Consider the following 20,044-nt stretch of genomic DNA (forward strand, 5'->3'; position numbering starts at 1 on the left):
TTTTGTCCAATATTTACTAAATCAATTTGAAAAACTTTAACTTATAAGCAAACTAATAAATAATAAAAAATCACACCCAGTGTGAAGTGGGCGGTGTGGTCACAGTGGTCATCACAGTGGGTGATTCACTGGCCAATCACAGCGCAGGGTTGGGGGGGGGGTGCAATGGGTGGGGGTCCAAACCTCACATATAGGGGCAGTTGCACCGCCCAAAAATAGACAAACTTTTTGGTCGATTAAAAAAATGGAAATTAAGTGCATAAAATCCAATGCGTGAAAGGATTTGTTTTTGTTAAAAGGTTCAAGCACTATATTCTGATAGTAATCATTGAGATGGAGCAGGGACCCCCTACCTCAGGGATATTCAACTAGATTAGGCAGGGGGCCACACTTGTAAAATGACTTAAAGTCAGGGACCACACGACTGTGATAACAAAACCTAGTATTGAGCACCCAGGTGATAAGAGCACAAGCTCTTATGATAGACATAACAAGTAATAAGTCCATCCACATAATAAGTGGATGGACATAACATAAGGACATGTACATAAGGAGCACAACAGGGGTATTGAGTGCAGTTCATCCATCACGGACCATTCATTTGTAACTATTTCTGAATTTAGAGACGATGTTGTTAATAACACCAAAGAAATGATTCATCTTATGCATCCATTAGAGTGTATGGGTTAGTTTTGTGTGGACTTTGTCCAGCTTCCATCTTCTCCATCTTCATCCACTTCAAACACATCATATGAGCTTGTGCTCTTATTACCCAGGTGCTCAAAACGAATGAAAAAAATGTTCATTCATACGAGACGCTTCCGTGACAACCAAAATTAAAAATGTTCATCCTGTACAACCAACCATCTAGTAAAAATTCTTTGCATTTCATTTTACATTGGAACATGGACTATGTTCCAGGGACCGCAAGAAAGCTCCGCTCCGGATTTGGCCCGCGGGCCACAAGTTGAATAACACTACCCTACCTCGTAGGGTGGGGGGGCTACAACATACATTGTATAATTATGTATAAAATTGTGTTTCATATGTATAAACATACCATGTTATTGTGCATTCAATACTAAGCTATTAAAATAATACAGATTAATATATTCATGCTTTTATTTTAAACATACATGTACAAGGTACAGTGAGTAGGGTGTCCAATGCCATTTATAAACATACCTTATTAACTGAGAACCAATGTACTATCAACAATCTGTCAATTGCACAATAATGCACAAAAAAAGTATAGAAGCTATTCAAAATAGACAGAATCATGATTATTTTAAACCTAAATATTTAAAGACATATGGAAAAATAAATAAATATATATATATATATATATATATATATATATATATATATATATATATATATATATATATATATAAAACATTTATAACATTTTATTATTATTCTTTAATCTAATCTAACAACAATTTTGCGGACCCCCTGCAGTACCTCCACGGACCCCCTAGGGGTCGCGGACCCCCTGTTGAAGACCTCTGAAGAGTGTTTGTTCAGTAACAGGAGTCTCCCTGTCTCTCCAGCTCTTTAATAAACCGGAAATACATTTTCAGGTAGGTGACAACATTTCAGTCAATCAGGAGAGATTTATCAGCTTCATTTTTAAAGTGTTCAATTTTGTCTTCTCATCTCTTTGTGTTCCCATTTCACTCGTTTCTCTATCCTGATTGGATAAAACTGGTATCCTGACCTGAAAATGCATTTTATGGTTAAAGGCGGGGTGCCGTGATTTTCAGTGATCCCCCCCCCCCCCTAAAACATAATCATCAGGTATTATGGTTATACTAGGAGGAAGATTTTTTTCAAAAAAGTGTGCAGAAATTGTTAAAATTATGTTTTTATGTGGACACGCCTCCAGTTCATTAAGTATACCTGGTTCTCACCTTAGCACCACCCACCTGTCCTAGTCCCTCCTCCTCCTCATGCCCACACCTGTTGTGTTATGATAATGAGGGGGAGGGCATGTTTTTACTATGTCACTAAAGCGCTGTTTTTCTATTGGCACGTTTGACCCTCAAGGTTTCAGCCTCCAGGAAGAAACTCAAAATAGTCAGAGAAGACATAAAACACCATAAAAACACCACCAGGGGGGCTTAATAAAGTTCTATCAACCTCATAGACACATGAAAAACAGAAAAAGTGCAAAACCATGGCACCACCTCTTTAATAAATAGCTGGAGAGACATGTGTTTGTCTAAAGCAATGACTAATATCAAAATATAGAGCTATTTAATACTTATGTTAACCAAAGAAAATCACTTACCCTACCTTTAATTATACAATGATGAAAAAGCAAAGTATAAGACACACAAACAAACTGTGCTCCGAGTGGGGGGCTCCTACCTGGCAGGTGAGTCAGTAGGATACAGTGATAACACACAGACATGTGTGTGGAGGAATTAATTGGGGGGAGAAAAGGCGGTAAAAATCGAAATAAAAAATATACACAGAAAATCTTCGGGTGGAAACCTCATATGTCCAAAACGTTTACTTTCCAGGATTCAAATTCAAAAATATCCAAAGTAGAAGATCCACAAGCTCAAAAGGCGGTGCGGTTTCGAACTTGTGGATCTGCTATACTTGATACTTTTGTGTGACGCTGTAGCGTATTATGATCAAGTAGGGCATTCATTATCCCTTCTAAGGCCGGGAAGGGAACGCATGTGTGTCATTTTAAGATTTCTTTGGCTATTTTTTTTTTGAAAAATCGTGAAAATTTGTGCAAATCTTTAGTTTGAATATATATACTTTTTTAAAGCGAAAGTTTTTTAACTCAAATCTTTGCTTCTGGGGATTTTACAAATGTCTTCTGAATCCTAAAGTACTTTTTTCCTAAAAATAAATGTTGATTTTTTTTTTTTACTTATGTTGCTATATTATCAATGGTTTTCAAACTTTTTTTCATGTCAAGGACCCCCACAATAATATGTATTTGACCGCGGACCCCCTCCCATCCAAAAACATTTTGTTCCAGGGACCCCCAGGAGCAAAGATTTGAGTTAAAAATGTATATAAAAGATTAGCAAAAATTGTCATGATTTTTCTAAAAAATAGCAGATCTACAAGCTCATAGCGCGGCACTCGGTGCCGCGCTACGAGCTTGTATATCTGCTATTTTTATATAGCCAAAGAAATCTTTAAAATGACACAGATGCGTTCCCGGTCTTAAAGGGGTTAAGAAAAAAGTTTTAAAAAACCACAAAAAGTTGGAGATAAGCAGTTTCTGCCCCGATAACAACAAAACGGTAGATGAACAAACACTCACATGTTGGTCGTGTATGGGCTCCGTGCAGCAGCTGATGAGCAGCACCAGCAGCGACGTGCAGCAGAACAGCAGCACGGCAAAGTACAGATAATGGACCCCACACACCAGCCGGGGGCAGGCGGACGGGAAGAGACAGCTGCCGTTACCACCAAACCAGAACTCTGGAACCATCCGGCACAGACCCATAGCCAGGCCCCCCATCAGGCCCCAGAACGCACCCTGAGGGGTTTGAGGGGGGGGGGGGGGGGGGTATATGATATTCTGTGCTCCGCCATCATTTAGACCAGTGGTTCTCAAACCTTTTCATGTCAAGGACCCCCAAAATGATATATATTTGGCCGCGGACCCCCATCTGAGAGGGTTTTGTGCCAGGGAGAAGATATGTTATTTTTGAATAGCCAACATATAAATGGATAAAGTGGTTAAAATGACTGTGCTGCTCACATTAACTACTTTTGCTGGACCCCCCCCCAAAGCTTGTGTGCTTTTGCGTGACGCTTTAAAACATGTTGTGCTCTACAAGGCCACTGGCCATGACAATATTCCCTCCAAATTTCTTAGAGACTCAGCCGCCTCTCCATCAAACAGGGATCCGTCCCCCATGATTTAAAAATAGCACAAAAAGGAAGCAAATTAGACCCCGACCCCGGCAACTACCACCCTATTTCTATTCGTAGTTCCATCTCGAAAGTTATGGAAAAAAATGTTTATGAACAGGTTGAAAAGTATCTTGCTGAAAAAAAACTAAAGTACGAATTCCAATCTGGCTTCAGAACATCCCACTCCACTGACACATGCCTTCTCTATTTGAACGACCACATCAAACATGAGGTGGACTCGGGCAAATACTGCGGCATGGTCATGCTGGGCTATAGAGTAAATCACTCTATATTGATTGATAAACTAAACTCGGTTTTGATACAGTAACACATCAATGAGCTGGATGCAATCCTATCTGGAGGGGAGAGAACAGGTGGTGGAGGTGAACGGAACCCTGGCCCCCTCCCAGTGAGCTGTGGCGTTCCGCAAGGAAGCATACTAGGGCCTTTACTGTTCCTAATACAGTATATTTAAACGACATGACATCAGCTTGTGAATGCAATTTGCACAAAACGTCAATGAGCGTCCACAATCACAACACCAGAGGGAGCTCCACTAATCACGTTCAACCCAGATTTGGATATCTGTCTCACCGGCTCATTCACCCTCTTGACAAACACTGCCAGGAAGAAGACTGACGCGATGGGCGGGGCCAGATAGCTTGTCACTGATTGGATATAATCAAACAGTTGACCACTCTGGGCAGCCTGGACCACTGGAATCCAGCAGATACTGATGGCTACGATACATAGAACCCAGACTCTAGAGGAGAGGAGAGGAGAGGAGAATATGAGAGAATAATGAGGAGATGAGTTAAATATGCTGAGTACTTTAATGCAAACTGTTTTTTTTCTCAAATATTTTGGCATAATATGTGTGAATAATCTGCCTTTGTGTGGTAAATGGTGCATTTATATAGCGCTTCTATCCGAAGCGCTTTACATTGATTATGCCATTAACCCATTCACACACACATTCATACACCGATGGTGGAGGAAACCATGCAAGGCACCAACCTGCTCATCGGGAGCAATTAGGGGTTCAGCGTCTTGCTCAAGGACACTTCGACAGTAACTCTAGGGCAGCGCCCCAGCCCGGGATCAAACTGGGAACCTTGCGGTTTTCCAGTTCACTCTACCCGGCCACTCTACCCCTGAGCCACTGCCGCCCCGTGTGCAGATTGATCCGACCAGGGACCTACCTTCCAACGACCATGAGTTCGCTCTCGGCGGCCTGCGGCCTGATGCGTGTCCAGATGTCCATGGTGAACAGGGTGCTGCTGCTGTTGAAGATGGAGGCCAGAGAGGACATGAGAGCAGCCAGCATCACAGCCAGCATCAGACCACGCAGACCTGAGAACAAAGTCATATACTGTAGGAAGGACTCATTTAGCCTTTCTTGAAGAATGTGGAACGCCCAAAGTATAGGGACGCCAGGTTGACAGTGGTTTATGGAGTAAAGTGCTGAAAAGTGAACACTGAGGCAATAGGCTCTATGAACAGCAGACATTTTGGGAATGAATTGGGCCCCTTCCTTACTTTCTTCACAGGTGTTACCAATGATACTAATGAAGGCTCTGTTCCATTCTGGTCAAGGGTGCTGATATCGTGCATGTTGGCTCACTAGAAACACTCCATTTTGGTTCCCAAATGGCCCCCTATGGTGGCTGTGTAACTCTGAGAGTGTACAAATGGAACCAAATGGACCCGTAAGGGTCCATTTGGTTCCATTTGTACACTCTCAGAGTTATGGGGGTCCTTGAAAATAAGACAACCACTAAATGGAACAGAGCCTTAATTAGTATCATTGGTAACACCTGTGAGGGAAGCAAGGAAGGGGCCCAATTTCTGTCCAATATGGCTGCTGTGCATAGAGCGTATTGGCCATTATTCACACGTCTCTTTCCCGTCCAATTATGATGTAAGAGCGGAATGGCTGCCGTGTGAACGTGGTCAATTGTGATGACGTTGACATAAGTACATAATAAAGTATTTAGACTCCTAAGGTTTAGGAGTGTGTATTTATTAAGTGTGTGTGTGTGTGTGTGTGTGTGTGTGTGTGTGTGTGTGTGTGTGTGTGTGTGTGTGTGTGTGTGTGTGTGTGTGTGTTTACCGCTGGGCATCACAGAGACCACCAGTTTGGGGTAGGCAATGTTGGAGCAGCCCACCTCGGTCCCACACACCATCTTACACACCTCTGGGACCACACAGCCAACCTCATCTAGGACACACACACACACACACACACACACACACACACACACACACACACACACACACACACACACACACACACACACACACACACACACACACACACACACACACACACACACACACACACACACACACAGTACACTTTATGGGGAAGTCTTGTACACCAGTGTTCTCCAACTCTTTCATGTAAAGGACCCCCAAAGTGATAAGTATTGGGCAACGGATCCCCATCTGAAAAAATGTGGTGCCAATAAGGATCCCCATACAAGATTTATACTATTAGCAGAAAGTTCTATTTTCAAAAAGCCCATGTGGGTTAAAGTGTTTAAATTGATTGTGATGCTATATTAACCACTTAACTCATTAATGCGTTGGCCATTCAAAAATAGCAGATATGCAAGCTGCTGTTTTTGAACATTTTTGAAAAATCTTCAAAAGTGTGAGAACAATAGATTTAGAAGGCATTTGTAGCATCGGCCTCAGGTCTTAATGTGTTAAACCCCAGCATCCGTATTAGTGGGGAAAGCTCCTGCCAAAAACAGCAGATGTGAGCTATTTTTAGCGAAAGCTTTCCCCACAATAACAAAAAAGAGAAAATACACTTGCAGAGCCCTGAGGGACTCCGCTCAACTATAAGGTTTAAGTGGTTAAAGGTAGGGTAAGTGATTTGCTTTGGTAAAATAAGTGTTAAATAGCTCTATATTCTGATAGTACTCATTGCTATAGAGTGTTTGTTCAGTAAAAGGAGTCTCCTTGTCTCTCCACCTCTTTATTAAACAGAAAATGCATTTTCGTTTCAGTTTCAGTTTCATTTCCAATTGTATCCAATCAGGACAGAGAACTCAATCAGGATACAGATTAAAAAAGGGAAATTGGAAGTGATGACACTAAGAAATGAGCAGACAAAATTGGAACTGGAACACTATAAAAATTAAGCTTAAAAATGGGTACTTTCTCCTGATTGGCTGAGATTTTGACACCTACCGGAAAATGTATTTTCTGTTTATTAAAGAGCTGGAGAAACGGGGAGACTCCTGTTACTGAACAAACACTCTGCAATGATTACTATCAGAATATAGTGCTTTAACCTTTTAACAAAATACTTTTTGTTTTAACCAAAAAATATCACTTACCTTACCTTTAACTAGTTTTTTTAGTTTTTATTTCGTTTTCCAAAGTGAAAACAGGTGGTCGACGCACATTTTTCGTCATAGTTTTAGTCGATGAAATCAACTGTTCTCCACACACGCACACGCGCGCGCGCACGCACGCATGCACACACACACACACACACACACACACACACGCACACACGCACACACCTGGGTAGAGGACTCTGCTGATCATGCCAGGGAACACCATGAGGAACATGGGCAGCAGCTTGAGGTAGCCACACATGATGCAGCCCGCCTTCACATGGCTGAGGCTGCGAGCCGCCAGGCAGCGCTGCACGATCACCTGCAACACAACACAACACAACACAACACAACACAACACAACACAACACAACACAAGGTGATGGATTATTTCTGCCCGCCGGAGAACCTCAGGTTAGCTCTATAGCTCACTGACCAGTTTAAAATCTCTTATTTTTTTAAAACATCATTTTCCAAAAACCCTTTTTGTTCCCCTAAGTCATGTCAATGATCCACAAAATGATATGCGTTTGGCCAAAACTATTTTGTGCCATGGACCTCCAGAAGCAAAGATTGGAGTTAAAAATGTTTGCTTAAAAAGAAAAGAAAAAAGATTTGCACAGAAATAGCAGATCTACAAGATCATCGTGCGGCACAGGCGCAGGGAGCACAGAGTCTCAGTGTGGCCAGTGCCACACACACACACACACACAGACAGACGTGCACACGCACATGTAGGCCTACTCTCCTTCCGAAAACTTTTACCTACTAATTCTGTATTGTGACTGTGCTTTTACTGAAATATAGACTTTGAAAACATGTGTTTATTTTTCATTCAGATTTCTTTGAACACATTCAGAAAAGCAACTGGCGACCCCTCCAAATTATTTTGAGACCCCCAGGTTGAGAACCACTGCATTAAAGCATGTGTAACGCTGGTTTCTTTCAAAATTGGCCTGAAAAAAACATCTATCAGGAGAAATGTAAATTCCCATCTCTTTTGCACAGTACAGTACACTACATATCTCTGCTGTCCGGCAGCAGCCAGCTAACTCCAAAATGTTAGGAGGTTTTTGTTCATCATTGATAAGCACAGCTGAATGGACCTCCAAGCTCACAATGAGGTTGGAGGTCAAAAGGGGGTGGAGCCTGGAGTCAGCTAAACCAGCTAACTCCACCCCCCTATGGTGAAGCTGGTTTAGCAGAAAGTTTGAGGTTCCAATGGAGTTGGCTGGTTTTGTCAGAAGCACTTTTTAATACTTTTAATTGGTTCAATAATTTTTTAATCAACACACACACGTAAAGGGTGTTCAATGGCCCTGATTTATGGGGAAAAAAAGCAAAATCGGAAAAATGGAGTTAGCTGGTTCCTGTCGGACAGCAACGAGTGTGTTTGTATTTGTTGATAATGTCATGTATTATTGTGTTCATTCTTTTATGCTATGTTGATGAATTGAATACATAGGACCACAATGGAAACAAGTCCCCAGGACTTTTTTTAAATGTTAACCTTTTAGGTTTAACCACTTAAACCCCGGCATCCTGAAAATAGCAGATCGGCAAGCTCTGTGAGCTTGCCGATCTGCTGTTTTCCGCGAAAGCTTTCCGTTTCATGAATTGCGGTCCGCTCCGGTCAGGAGCGGAAGCAACCCTACGTCACCAGGCGTGTCATGCAGGCGGCCGGAACCCGCAAGCCACACCCCAAAATAACTCTGGCTGCAATCAAGGGCATTGTAATAGGGCCTACCTAATAAAATCCTTGATGCGGCATAGTTTAGCTTATTTTTTAAAATATAAGTAGTAAATGTGAGAGTACTTTCCGGTGACTATTTAGCGTCTGTCTACCCTTGTTATAGCCTGGTAAACCCTCCCTCCGGAAATCTCATTTCCATTTGATTTCAGGAGTGAGTCTGGCCTGAACGTCCATTTTGCAATATTGGCTGTGTACGCCAAACTGACGAGCCTATCAGCGTCGTCGCACATCGTTCTGTGATTGACAGCGACAGTTGGCCAATCAGGTGGCGAGTACGAGTGAGCCCGAATGGGACCGAGTGCAGCCGACAAAAATGGAACGATCCGCCATTGTTTCTGTGGCCAGTTACACTTTTTACTTTCGGTTTTAAAACGCTCTCAAACTTCGTTTTTGAGGCACGGAATTTACTTTTAAGATACCGTTTGGATAGAATTTAGTTGTTTAACTTCATATATGTGGTCAATTAATCATGACAGAGCCTATTTAAAAATAAAAATTTAGAGAACCGGGAGGGGCAGGCAGTGCCACGCATTTATCCGAATAAGGCAACCTATTTTGGGCATGGCCGTCTCAAAAGTCCCGTTGCGTCACATTAGTCTGGAGGTCTGCTGATTGGCTGGAGGGGAACAACGATCATTGGCTGATCGGGGGTTGTCAGTCAACGGTATTACTCCCGCCCAACTCCAGCCCACAGCCAATATTGCAGAATGGGCGATCAGGCCAGACTCACTCCTGAAATCAAATGGAAATGAGATTTCCGGAGGGAGGGTTTACCAGGCTACCTTTGTTATCCCACAGGGAAATTCTACTCCATTTAAATAGGGATTGGGAAAACAAACAGGGGGAAACAAAACAAAAGCGGCTCCGCAAAACCGGAAGCCACAACACCCGGACGCCAGAAGCTTTTTTTTTTTTTTTTTCAGTAGGCGTGGCCTAGACCAGATCACACGGGCAATTTAATAACGAATACCAGGCTTTCCTCCGAGGTGCAAAGACTGGTGATGCGAGGTTACATACTGTTTACATTTCTAACCGATAAAGTATTCAATCAATCAAAACCTGTAAACCTGTGACGTGTCAACAACAGAGTTCACCAAACCTGGTCTGTGCACCAGTACCAGCCTCCCACAATGGCGATGCCAAACAGCACTCCGGGCCAAGGCAGGTCCCCTGAGACGGGGTCCCTCAGCAGACTGAAGGCATCCTCCCTGGGCGTGTAGCACTGCGGGGAGATGTTGTAGCGCTGGGGGTCCAGGGAGACCGTGGCGCTGGGCAGGGCCGCGCTGTAGCGAGCCAACAGGGCACTGTAGCCTCCTACTTTAGCGAACGCTGGTATAAGGGAAAGAAAGGGAATTAAAAGTGTGAGGGAGGGAGGGAGAGCAGCGGAGTCTGTAATAGGCTCTATGCACAGCAGCCATATTAGATAGAAATTGGGCCTCTTCCTTGCTTCCTTCACAGGTGTTACCAATGATACTAATGAAGGCTCTGTTCCATTTAGTGTAGCACAGTGGTTCTCAAACTTTTTCCATTTGGTCCATTTGTACACTCTCAGAGTTACACCCCCTCAAGCCATGAGGGTCCCTGGACCACACTTTGAGACCCACTAGTGTTTAGTGAGCCAACATGCACAGTATCAGCACCCTGACTCTGTTTGACCAGAATGGAACAGAGCCTTCATTAGTATCATTGGTAACACCTGTGAAGGAAGTAAGGAAGAGGCCCAATTTATTTCCAATATGGCTGCTGTGCATAGAGCCTATTGTGGCCTGCATCGTTCAAAACGATGTTAAGTATACAGACAGTATGAAGAGGACATGTAAAAGCAGGTAGCCTACTGTTGGCTGTGGGTGCTCAGCTACAAAAGTATATCTCTGCTGTCGAATAGAGATAAACTATGTCCAAAATATTAACTTTTCAATATACAGCACAATACAGCCTCATCAAAGTTAGTATTGTGACTTTATACATTGTCAGGCACTTGCTTGTGTCATTATATTATCACGCTTTACCCAAATCCAGCTCAAGTGTTAGGAGGTTTTTGACCAGTGAATGTGGAGATAGTTGTTATTATGTCCATCATTCATTAGAATGACGAAGTCAGACGGAAAAAGGTGGTTTGAGGATAAAATGTTGGTTTAGTCAGAAGCGCTTTAATACTTTTTCTTGGTTCAATATTTGTAAAACCTACACACAGACGTAAAGGGTGTTCAATAGCACTGATTTATTAAAGACATTTTTAAAAAGTTGAAACACGGAGATAGGAGGTTTGCGCCCGACAGTGACGATATAAGAACCACCAAATGAGTGGAAATATCAACAAAACATTCCAAAAGATTAATATGCAAGAAATGCTTCGGGCTGCTAAAGTGATTTAGGCAAAGAACAACCTTGACACTCAAGACTCTATGTCGAAACACTTTAGCAGACTGAACATTTTCTTGCATTTAAAAAAAAAAATCTTTTGGAGTGCTGCTATTTCCGAGTTTAAACCCCCAGGGGACCTAGTCCCATTAAGTACCTCTCACTCCGCTACAGCTCCGAGAAACGCAGAAAGAGTGATCAAAAAGGTCAACCAAAGAACACGCTTTTTGTATAGGATTGGACGTCTAGTCAGTAAGAATACTCTGAAGATTCTTGCAGGGGCCCTCATACAAGGTTATTACGATTATGCATGCTCCTCATGGTATCACAACGCCTCCAAGGCCTTAAAAACAAGGCTCCAAACATCCTTAGGGTGAAGCTTAGGGTTGAGGACAGAGTACAGCAACTAGCAATGGGCCTGGTCTTCAAGATAAACCACAACATTGGGATCCCCCTGTATTTGTCAAAATACTTCCAAAATGTTAAAGGAGACACACCATGAATTTCACTTTTTTTTTTTTTTTTTTTTTTTTTTTTGGCTCCCCAGTGTCTCTTGTACCCCAAAAAATATTTTCTTTTAACATTCAGTCATTCATTCTCATTTCAGAGATTTTCAGAATGGGCGTGTCTGAACAGGCCATCTCAGAATGGCAAGTTTGCTTACCTCACCAAACTTTCTGCCCATGTATTTTGACAGACAGAATTGCTCAGTACCGCAGTACAGCACCCCCCTAGCCAACAGGACGTTTTGGTATTGCAGCTGAAAGTGCTTTATAAGCTTGAGAGAATTGACTTGGGATGAGTATATCTGAGTGTTGATTTAGGCTCAAACCTTTTGAAAATGGTTTGAGGGACATACACCATATGATATTAAATATCAAATATGTTTTTTAAATTCATGGTGTGTCTCCTTTAATGAAGTCCACGATCATAACACCAGAGGCAGCTCCACGAATCATGTTCAACCCAGATTTGGCACAACAAAGGGAATGAACTCGTTCTCATGCTATTCATCAAAAATGTGGAATGCCCTACCTAAAGGAGTAAAGGAGTGTAAAACCCTACTCACTTTCAAAACTGCCCTAAAGATACACCTTCAGGAGGCTGCAATTCGAAAATGGCCCCTGTCTAAGTCTTAACCTACCCCCCCCCGCCCCCCACCTCCCCTTTTTTTGAGCGGTGTAGCCGCTCCTATAAGTGGGGTTGGGACACCTCATTAGTACACCCTTCGCTGTACTGTGATTGGCTCATAATAGCACACCCCTCTACATTAGTACACCCCTAGCTGTACTGTGATTGGCTGACTCTATTGGCTGACTCTATTCAGCACTGTGATTGGCTAGTGAGACATATGATGAAATGAATAACCTATAAATAGGACTATGCACTTAAAAAAAAAACTTTTTGTTTTAAGTGAGCTTCCATCACTGTGATGACCACACCGCTCACTCCACACTGGGTGTGATTTTTTCTTCTCTTGTACATATTTTTCAGTCTTCATACCAGTAACCTAAACTGATTGTATGACATTCTGTGTAGTAGTGTGTATATCTGTCTGTCTCTTATAATCATGATTTGTGTGCATGGGGATCTCATCTTAAACAAGCTCAGTGCTTAATGAGTCTTCCAGTTTAGTAGACCTTGTATTGTGAATTTGTACTTCCATGTACTGTTGTTCTCACGTCTTACTAAATAAAGTACATCAATCAATCAATCAATCAGATGAGGTACTATGCCAAGGTCTCCCAGAATCTGTGGAACGGCCGCAAAGGCTCCGCTGTTGACCCTTTTGTCAACATCGTATCCAAGAACTAATGGTAGATTCCAGAGCGTACAGATGTTTAAGGTTTGGTCCGGCACAAAATATTTTAGGTCAGGGACGAAACTACCCATTTAAATCGCTTGTTTAGTCAGCCTGTGGCCATGTTTCCCATTCAACCCGGAAAACCCCCCTTTACGTCCGCTGCAAAAACACGTCGCTTCACACAGAGTTTTGAGCTTGTCGATCTGCTACTTTTGCTATTTTTTCATTTGAATCCTTAAAGTAACAGTTTTGGACATACTTATAAGGTTTCCAACCGACGGCGACGATATAGGGTTTAAGTCAGGGGTCTTCAACAGGGGGTCCGGGACCCCTAGGGGGTCCTCAGAGTTACTACAGGGGGGTCCGGCAAATCTTTGCGATATGATTTTTCTTTTTTTTTACATCAACCACTTGAACCCTAGCATCCATTTTCTAAGGAGAACTTTAGCCAAAAATAGTTTCCCGGATTGAATGGGTATTAAGCCTTCCTCCAATGACATAATCGGTGGTAATTTCAAACACAATTTCATTTTATTGATGCAAGAACACTGGCTTCTATTTCAGTGTGCCGACTTTCCAGGAAGAAAGAGGCTGTAGTTTTCAATAGCTCGGAATCCCCATTGATAGAAAGGTTTCTTAACTGTCCAGAGACTCAGAGCAAGTAGACAGAAAAGGTGGCATCTTATAATGACCAACAGTGAGGACCAATTATATGAAGAAAAAGGTTGAAAATGGGTGAAGTGCTCCTCCAATGGGTCTTTTCTTGGAGAAGGACACGTACAGTAATGCAGTGGTTCTCAACCTTTTCAGGCCGCGACCGCGTTTTTCATGTCGTTTCTTAAAAGTCCCTAAATTGTCACTGTACTGTCAACTGGGGACCCTCCCAAAATCATGTGGGGACCCCCCTGGGGGTCCCGACCCACAGGTTGAGAACCACTGCAGTAATGGACGCTTGGCAGCACGCTGGACTTACAAAAGCCAGTGAGGACGAAGGCCCCGGCGATGATGACGAAGGTCTGAACGGTGTCCGTGTACATCAGAGCAGCCAGGCCACCTGTTGAGACACAACCATCAACGTCAGTCAATACTATAACAATCTCACTGAGGCTAATTAACTCTTATTCAATGTACTGTAAAACAACTGCAGAGAGTCATCTAACACTCATCAGCTCAATAGACACCTGAACACAGGGACGTCACAGGCTCTCAGAAGGTGGGGGGGGATGGAATTTCGGTGGACTATTACTATACCCCTTATTTTACACTTTGGGCTATTCAAAAATAGCAGATCTACAAGCTCATAGCGCGGCACTCGAGCTTGTAGATCTGCTATTTTTGAAAGATTGTGAAAATGTGTGCAAATCTTTGAATATATATATTTTTTTAAGCGAACGTTTGTAACTCAAATCTTTGCTTCTGGGGGTCCCTGGAACTAAATGTTTTGAGATGGGGGTCCGCGGCCAAATACATATCATTTTGGGGATCCTTGACATGAAAAAGTTTGAGAACCACTGCTCACACACTGTTCTAAACCATGGATTCAAACAAAAATAAACTCCCACTACTGAAAATGTTTGTCAGGCCAAGTCCTCATCTGGGATTTGTGAAACAGCGTGAAAGGAGTCCTCCCAACAATAGCACTCTGTTTCCTAAACAGTTAGCACAATATGCATGTAGAATTATGATGTTTTAGTAATATTGTTCTAAACCTACGTACGTTCCTACTGTTCTACATACGGCCAACCAGGTGAAGAAATCACAGATTGAGGCGTTGAGCTTTGCTTTCATTAAATATCTGAGACCATTAGGGCTTTATGAAAGATGCTTCTGAACCATAGACTGTATAAATGAGATGGACAAAGCCACTCCCCTGCTTTCTACAGACCGAAAATGAAGCCGATTGTTCCAAGACTGTAGGTCCGCCATCTTTCAATATCGCGTCATATCGCGTCATATCCTGCAGAATGAGACCAGACCATTATTGGTTGGGTAGCTTGTCAATCAAGAGCGGGGGCGGGGAATGAATGCTATTGGTTGTGTAGCTTGTCAATCAAATCACCCTGCCCCTCCTAGAGAATAGCCTACTTTATCGTCAATTTTAAAATAAATGGGACCATAATTTAGCAAAACGCATATCCTGATGATTGAAAGGAGACTTTAAACTAGCGACTGGAAGCATATAGAATTTATGTCAATTTTTATTACGGTAAGAAAATCTAGTCTAAAGTTTGTCAAAAAACCCATTCACTTGCGTTAAAATAAATTCTTTCTGACACCGCAGGTCGGCGCAGGGTAAAACAGCGCCACTCTGGCCATTCATAAGCTTCCGTGTTGGACTCATCGTAAATATCCAAGACTTGCCCCTTGTTCTGAACAAGTATTCTATTGTTTGACCAATTTAAACAGTCTTTTTTTTAATCTGTTGTATACCCGTTTGACCACTTCAAATACTCTTTCATCTTGAAATAAGTAATGACTGCAAATAGCTGATCTACTTGTAGATCAGCTATTTTCGGTGCTCAACATGCGTCCATTTAAGACTTGTAATCCAAATGACTGAAATCTGTCGTGGTGACTGAGATCTTTAATCCATGCTACACACATGTGCTAGCCAGCAAAGTATAATTGACTGAAAACAGTAAGCTCCAATGTTTTCCATAGGTCTATGAGTTGAATAAGTGTCAATTAAGACCAATGTTGCACAAACCGTGGACTTCAACCCATGCTTGGGTAACTGGAGACGTCTATTTGGTCATGGACTTGTGAACAGCAGCATTATAGTGGCAATGCAATTACATGATAGTAATGTCAATTCAATGTTGAATTTTAAGCATTGAGCTATTTCTGTTTTTATTTCTGCTCATAATTAGATGTTGTTTAATGGCATGTGTTATGTGCATTTGTTTATGTACTTATTTGCTATCAAAAGCATGGCTGTAATACTATTAACTGTCAAGTAATTGCTAATGAATAATAAATGTTATGCAATATTTCATTGTTGCAATGGTTTGTGAGACATACTGTACTAGTGAACTACCATTGTATTAGCATAACAAATACTAGTAGCTTGACTCACCAAATTGGAAAACACAGCATAATATGACTTTGATATTACAATACACATACACCTGCCGGGGCACATTTGGTCAGAATTTATTGAGAGGATAGCCCCTCATTTTAGAGGGGTCCTATACACATAATTATACACATAGCCTAGCCCACTGATATTCAACTGGCGGCCCGCGGGCCAAATCTGGCCCCAGCGGAGCTTTCTTGTGGCCCCTGGAACATATTCCATGTTCCAATGTAAAATTTAAAAGTATTTTTTTGGTTGGTTGTACTGGATGACCATTTTGAATGTTTTTTTTCATAAACGTTAACCGAAGCTTTTTGGTTAATCAACCATTAACAGATAAGAATAAAATGTAGGCTACTCTTTAGAATGGAGGAATGTTAGTGACTCATTAAGTGAGTCACTCACTCAGGGTCCCAAATCAACTCCTACTGTACCAGTACTGAATTTGCAATCAAGACACTGTTACCCCAAGAGCGGGTAAATGTAATCTTTGGTGAGTAAGTCAACTATAAGAAAATTACTTGGGGGAAAGTTAAGTGTACTTAAAAAATCACACCCTGTGTGAAGGTAGCGGCGCCTTTGATACATTTTGTCATCGATATGTGTTTATAATGTGTTTATAGCCATGTGTCACGTGAAGCTTGACCAATCACTTTGTTGACGGGTCTGACCAATCAGAGCGTTGACGGGTCTGACCAGTCAGAGCGTTGACGGGTCTGACCAGTCAGAGCGTTGACGGGTCTGACCAATCAGAGCGTTGACGGGTCTGACCAATCAGAGCATTGACGGGTCTGACCAATCAGAGCGTTGACGGGTCTGACCAATCAGAGCGTTGGCGGGTCTGACCAATCAGAACGTTGACGGACCTGACCAATCAGAACCTTGGCGGGCCTGACCAATCAGAACGTTGACAGACCTGACCAATCAGAACGTTGACGGAAAAGCCAGGTATAGAGCAGGACCGCTCTATACTATGTATAGAGCGGCGCCAGCGCCGCTAAAAAAATCACACCCAGTGTGAAGTGAGCGGTGATATTTATGAGTTATTAATTTCATCATGCATCTCGGTAGCCAATCACAGCACGTCCTGCGAAGTGACGTGCTTACATTTTTTACATTATTATTAATTTCATCATGCGTCTCGCTAGCCAATCACAGCGCGTCTGCGAAGTTTGAAGTTAATTTCATCATGTGTCTCGCTAGCCAATCACAGCACGTCACACTGGGTGTGATTTTTTATTAGCCTATGGGCGTCACAGCGAAAGACACATTTTCACGACGGAAAGAAAAACTTTCACCACGGATGGGTCCTAAACCTAAACCCTCTTATAGGAGCGGTTGCACCGCTCAAAAAGTATCTGGTGTTAAAATGTATTAAGTATCAAAACTAAAAGTATTAAGACCTTTTCATGTACAGTAGGCTGATGATAGGTTCTTGGTTTACTTATGTATTACTTTATTATTAGTTTACTATTTCTATACATTTGATGTATTACTGATGTGTTATGATGTGTTGTGATGTGCCCTTGCTTAATGCAAGTCGCTCTGGATTAAGAGCGTCTGCTAAATGCCTAAACTGTAAACTACTTCTCTACTCTAGTTTTGTGTGCAGTTCATCCATCACAAACCATCCATTTGTTTTGAGTGGATGTTGTTTCCAAAGAAATGATTCTCTTTATGTGCTAGGTTTGTGTGCATCTTGTCCATCTTCCATCTTTTCCATCTTCATCCACTTCAAACTCAAGAGCTTAAGTGCTGTTAATGCTCAAAACATAAATATAAAGCAAAAACCATTCATTCATACGACCATGTAAATCCTTAACCTTACCAGCCTGCCTACAATACTCTTCACAGAAGGACGCACAGATTTTATCTGTGCGACAAATTATCTATTTAAACATCAAAATGCAGTATGTAGCAGGCCCTACAAAGTTACGATGCGACGCGTTGTGAGCTTGTAGATCGGCTATTTTCAAATAAAATCTTGCAGGAAATTATAATAAGCAGATCTGGCAACCCTGACAGCACATAAAAGCATCAAAAGTAGCACAGTAGTGTGCTCGAAACACGGCACAAAGCGACACGTTTTGAGCTTGTCGATCTGCTACTTTGGCACGCACGCACGCACGCACACACTCACGTACCTGTAACAGTGTACAAGGCTGTGATGGAGAGGAGAGCAATGACAGCCACATAGATGTTCCACCCCAAAGCCTGCTGGATGAACACAGCTCCTGAGAACATGTCCACCTGCACACAGGTGGAGACACGGGGAGGAAGGAGAGAGGGCACAGCTTGAGAGAGAAATGTTCAAACTTTTTTATTTCTATTTTATTGATGCAAAGAACAACGTCTTTCAGAGTGCTAAAGTTCTGCTCTCAAAACCCACCTCTTCAGTATGGCTTTCCCCAGCTAACTGCACACCCCCCCCTGTCTCACCAGTCCACTGTTTTCATTGGGTCTTTGGGTACTAAATCAAATGAAATGTGAGATATTATAAAATGTTGTTTCAAATTGACCAATGGTCAAGGCCACAGCACAATTAAGGTCAAAGGTTAGCCGTATGCTTATACATGGGTCATTAGGCCGTGAGCCCTGAATGGTTGGTATCACCTGAGGGGAATAATGCTCATATATAGTGATTTCTGTCATGGTATACATGTCTAGAGTCCCTCCACTTCCGGTGTTTTCATTCCGACTAGATAACATTTCTTCCACCACAGAACACTATGGGTTCCGTGACTCTATCCCGCGACCAAAAAATATGACTCTTTTATGTTGAGGCTGAGGCACACAAACTGATTTAGCTCTGCTCATAAACAATTTACTTAGGAATTATGTTCAATATGAGCGGGTGGCTTAAAAGAGCCATTTTGGCTGTTTTTGTTAGTCCGAGAGAGAGAGAGGGTCCACGGATCCATTTGGTTCCATCTGTACCCTTGCGGTGTTAAATTTAGATTGCGATGTAACGTTACCGTGCGGAGACGCCAGGGAGATCATTCTCACAGAGAGACAACCGCACCAGTTACCAACAGATATAACTTAACTGACACAGTATTTATAAACATACTTGTGTGGATTACGGAGACATTTTAATGAAATCTTGACGTGCGCTGTGCACTATTTGTGTCAGTCCAGGCCGCGGATCATATGTTTTGCATTGCAGACATAGAAAGTCTGTGGAGACTGAAGCGGCTTTGATTGGTTAAAGCGTGGCTTGCTTCCAGATCTAAGGCCTGCCCACTTGTAGGCCAATGCGCACATGTTATGAAGGCCCTCCCCGGCAGATTCGAGCGCAGCTTTGCATCTGTTCATAGATAAGAAAATATGTGACAGCCTTGCACCAGTATCATGCATTTTATTTTATAACACTAGCCAAAAATGACATGGGTCAATATATGAACACATACTACTTAACACCCCAAAAAAAGTTATGCAAAAGGTTTTTCAATTGTTTCCGGTACCTCAAAGCATGCTTAAAAACATAAATTGAAAATTAGGGATGTCAGATATTATCGGCCTCCAGATATTATCGGACGATATTAGCATAAACATTTAAAATCGTAAAATATCGGTAATAAGTCACAGGAGTTCTTACTGTATGGTGTGTGTGATATGAAATGTGAGCTTACCATAATCACAGTAATCCTTAATCATATTCCATCATATTCAAGGGCTTTTGCAGAGAAATGAGACAGACTCCAGTCACTTTCAAATTAGAGCACTGCAGAGAGCAGGTGTGTGTGTCTGTGTCCAGCTGACTCTCGTTGATGTTATATGCATCAAGGCAATTATGATACACT

The 20,044-nt window shown here is 42.2% G+C and overlaps 1 protein-coding gene across 1 annotated transcript in view; it reads right to left on the reverse strand.

Annotated features, from left to right (window-relative positions):
• The window catches only part of slc5a2 (solute carrier family 5 member 2), a gene marked incomplete at its 3' end in the record, with an annotated part of 36,805 nt that overhangs the window by 1,862 nt on the left and 14,899 nt on the right, over positions 1 to 20,044 (reverse strand). The window contains exons 5-12 of the mRNA XM_084064147.1: positions 18,386 to 18,491; positions 14,139 to 14,219; positions 10,100 to 10,329; positions 7,434 to 7,569; positions 6,008 to 6,115; positions 5,097 to 5,247; positions 4,489 to 4,657; positions 3,296 to 3,514 (exon numbers count right to left, since the gene is read on the reverse strand). Of these exons, the coding sequence (XP_083920273.1) occupies positions 3,296 to 3,514; positions 4,489 to 4,657; positions 5,097 to 5,247; positions 6,008 to 6,115; positions 7,434 to 7,569; positions 10,100 to 10,329; positions 14,139 to 14,219; positions 18,386 to 18,491 (1,200 nt within the window). The remainder of the gene's footprint in view (positions 1 to 3,295; positions 3,515 to 4,488; positions 4,658 to 5,096; positions 5,248 to 6,007; positions 6,116 to 7,433; positions 7,570 to 10,099; positions 10,330 to 14,138; positions 14,220 to 18,385; positions 18,492 to 20,044) is intronic.

The sequence above is a fragment of the Gymnoscopelus microlampas genome, assembly GCF_963454915.1.
Source record: "Gymnoscopelus microlampas genome assembly, chromosome: 8".
NCBI lineage: Eukaryota > Metazoa > Chordata > Actinopteri > Myctophiformes > Myctophidae > Gymnoscopelus > Gymnoscopelus microlampas.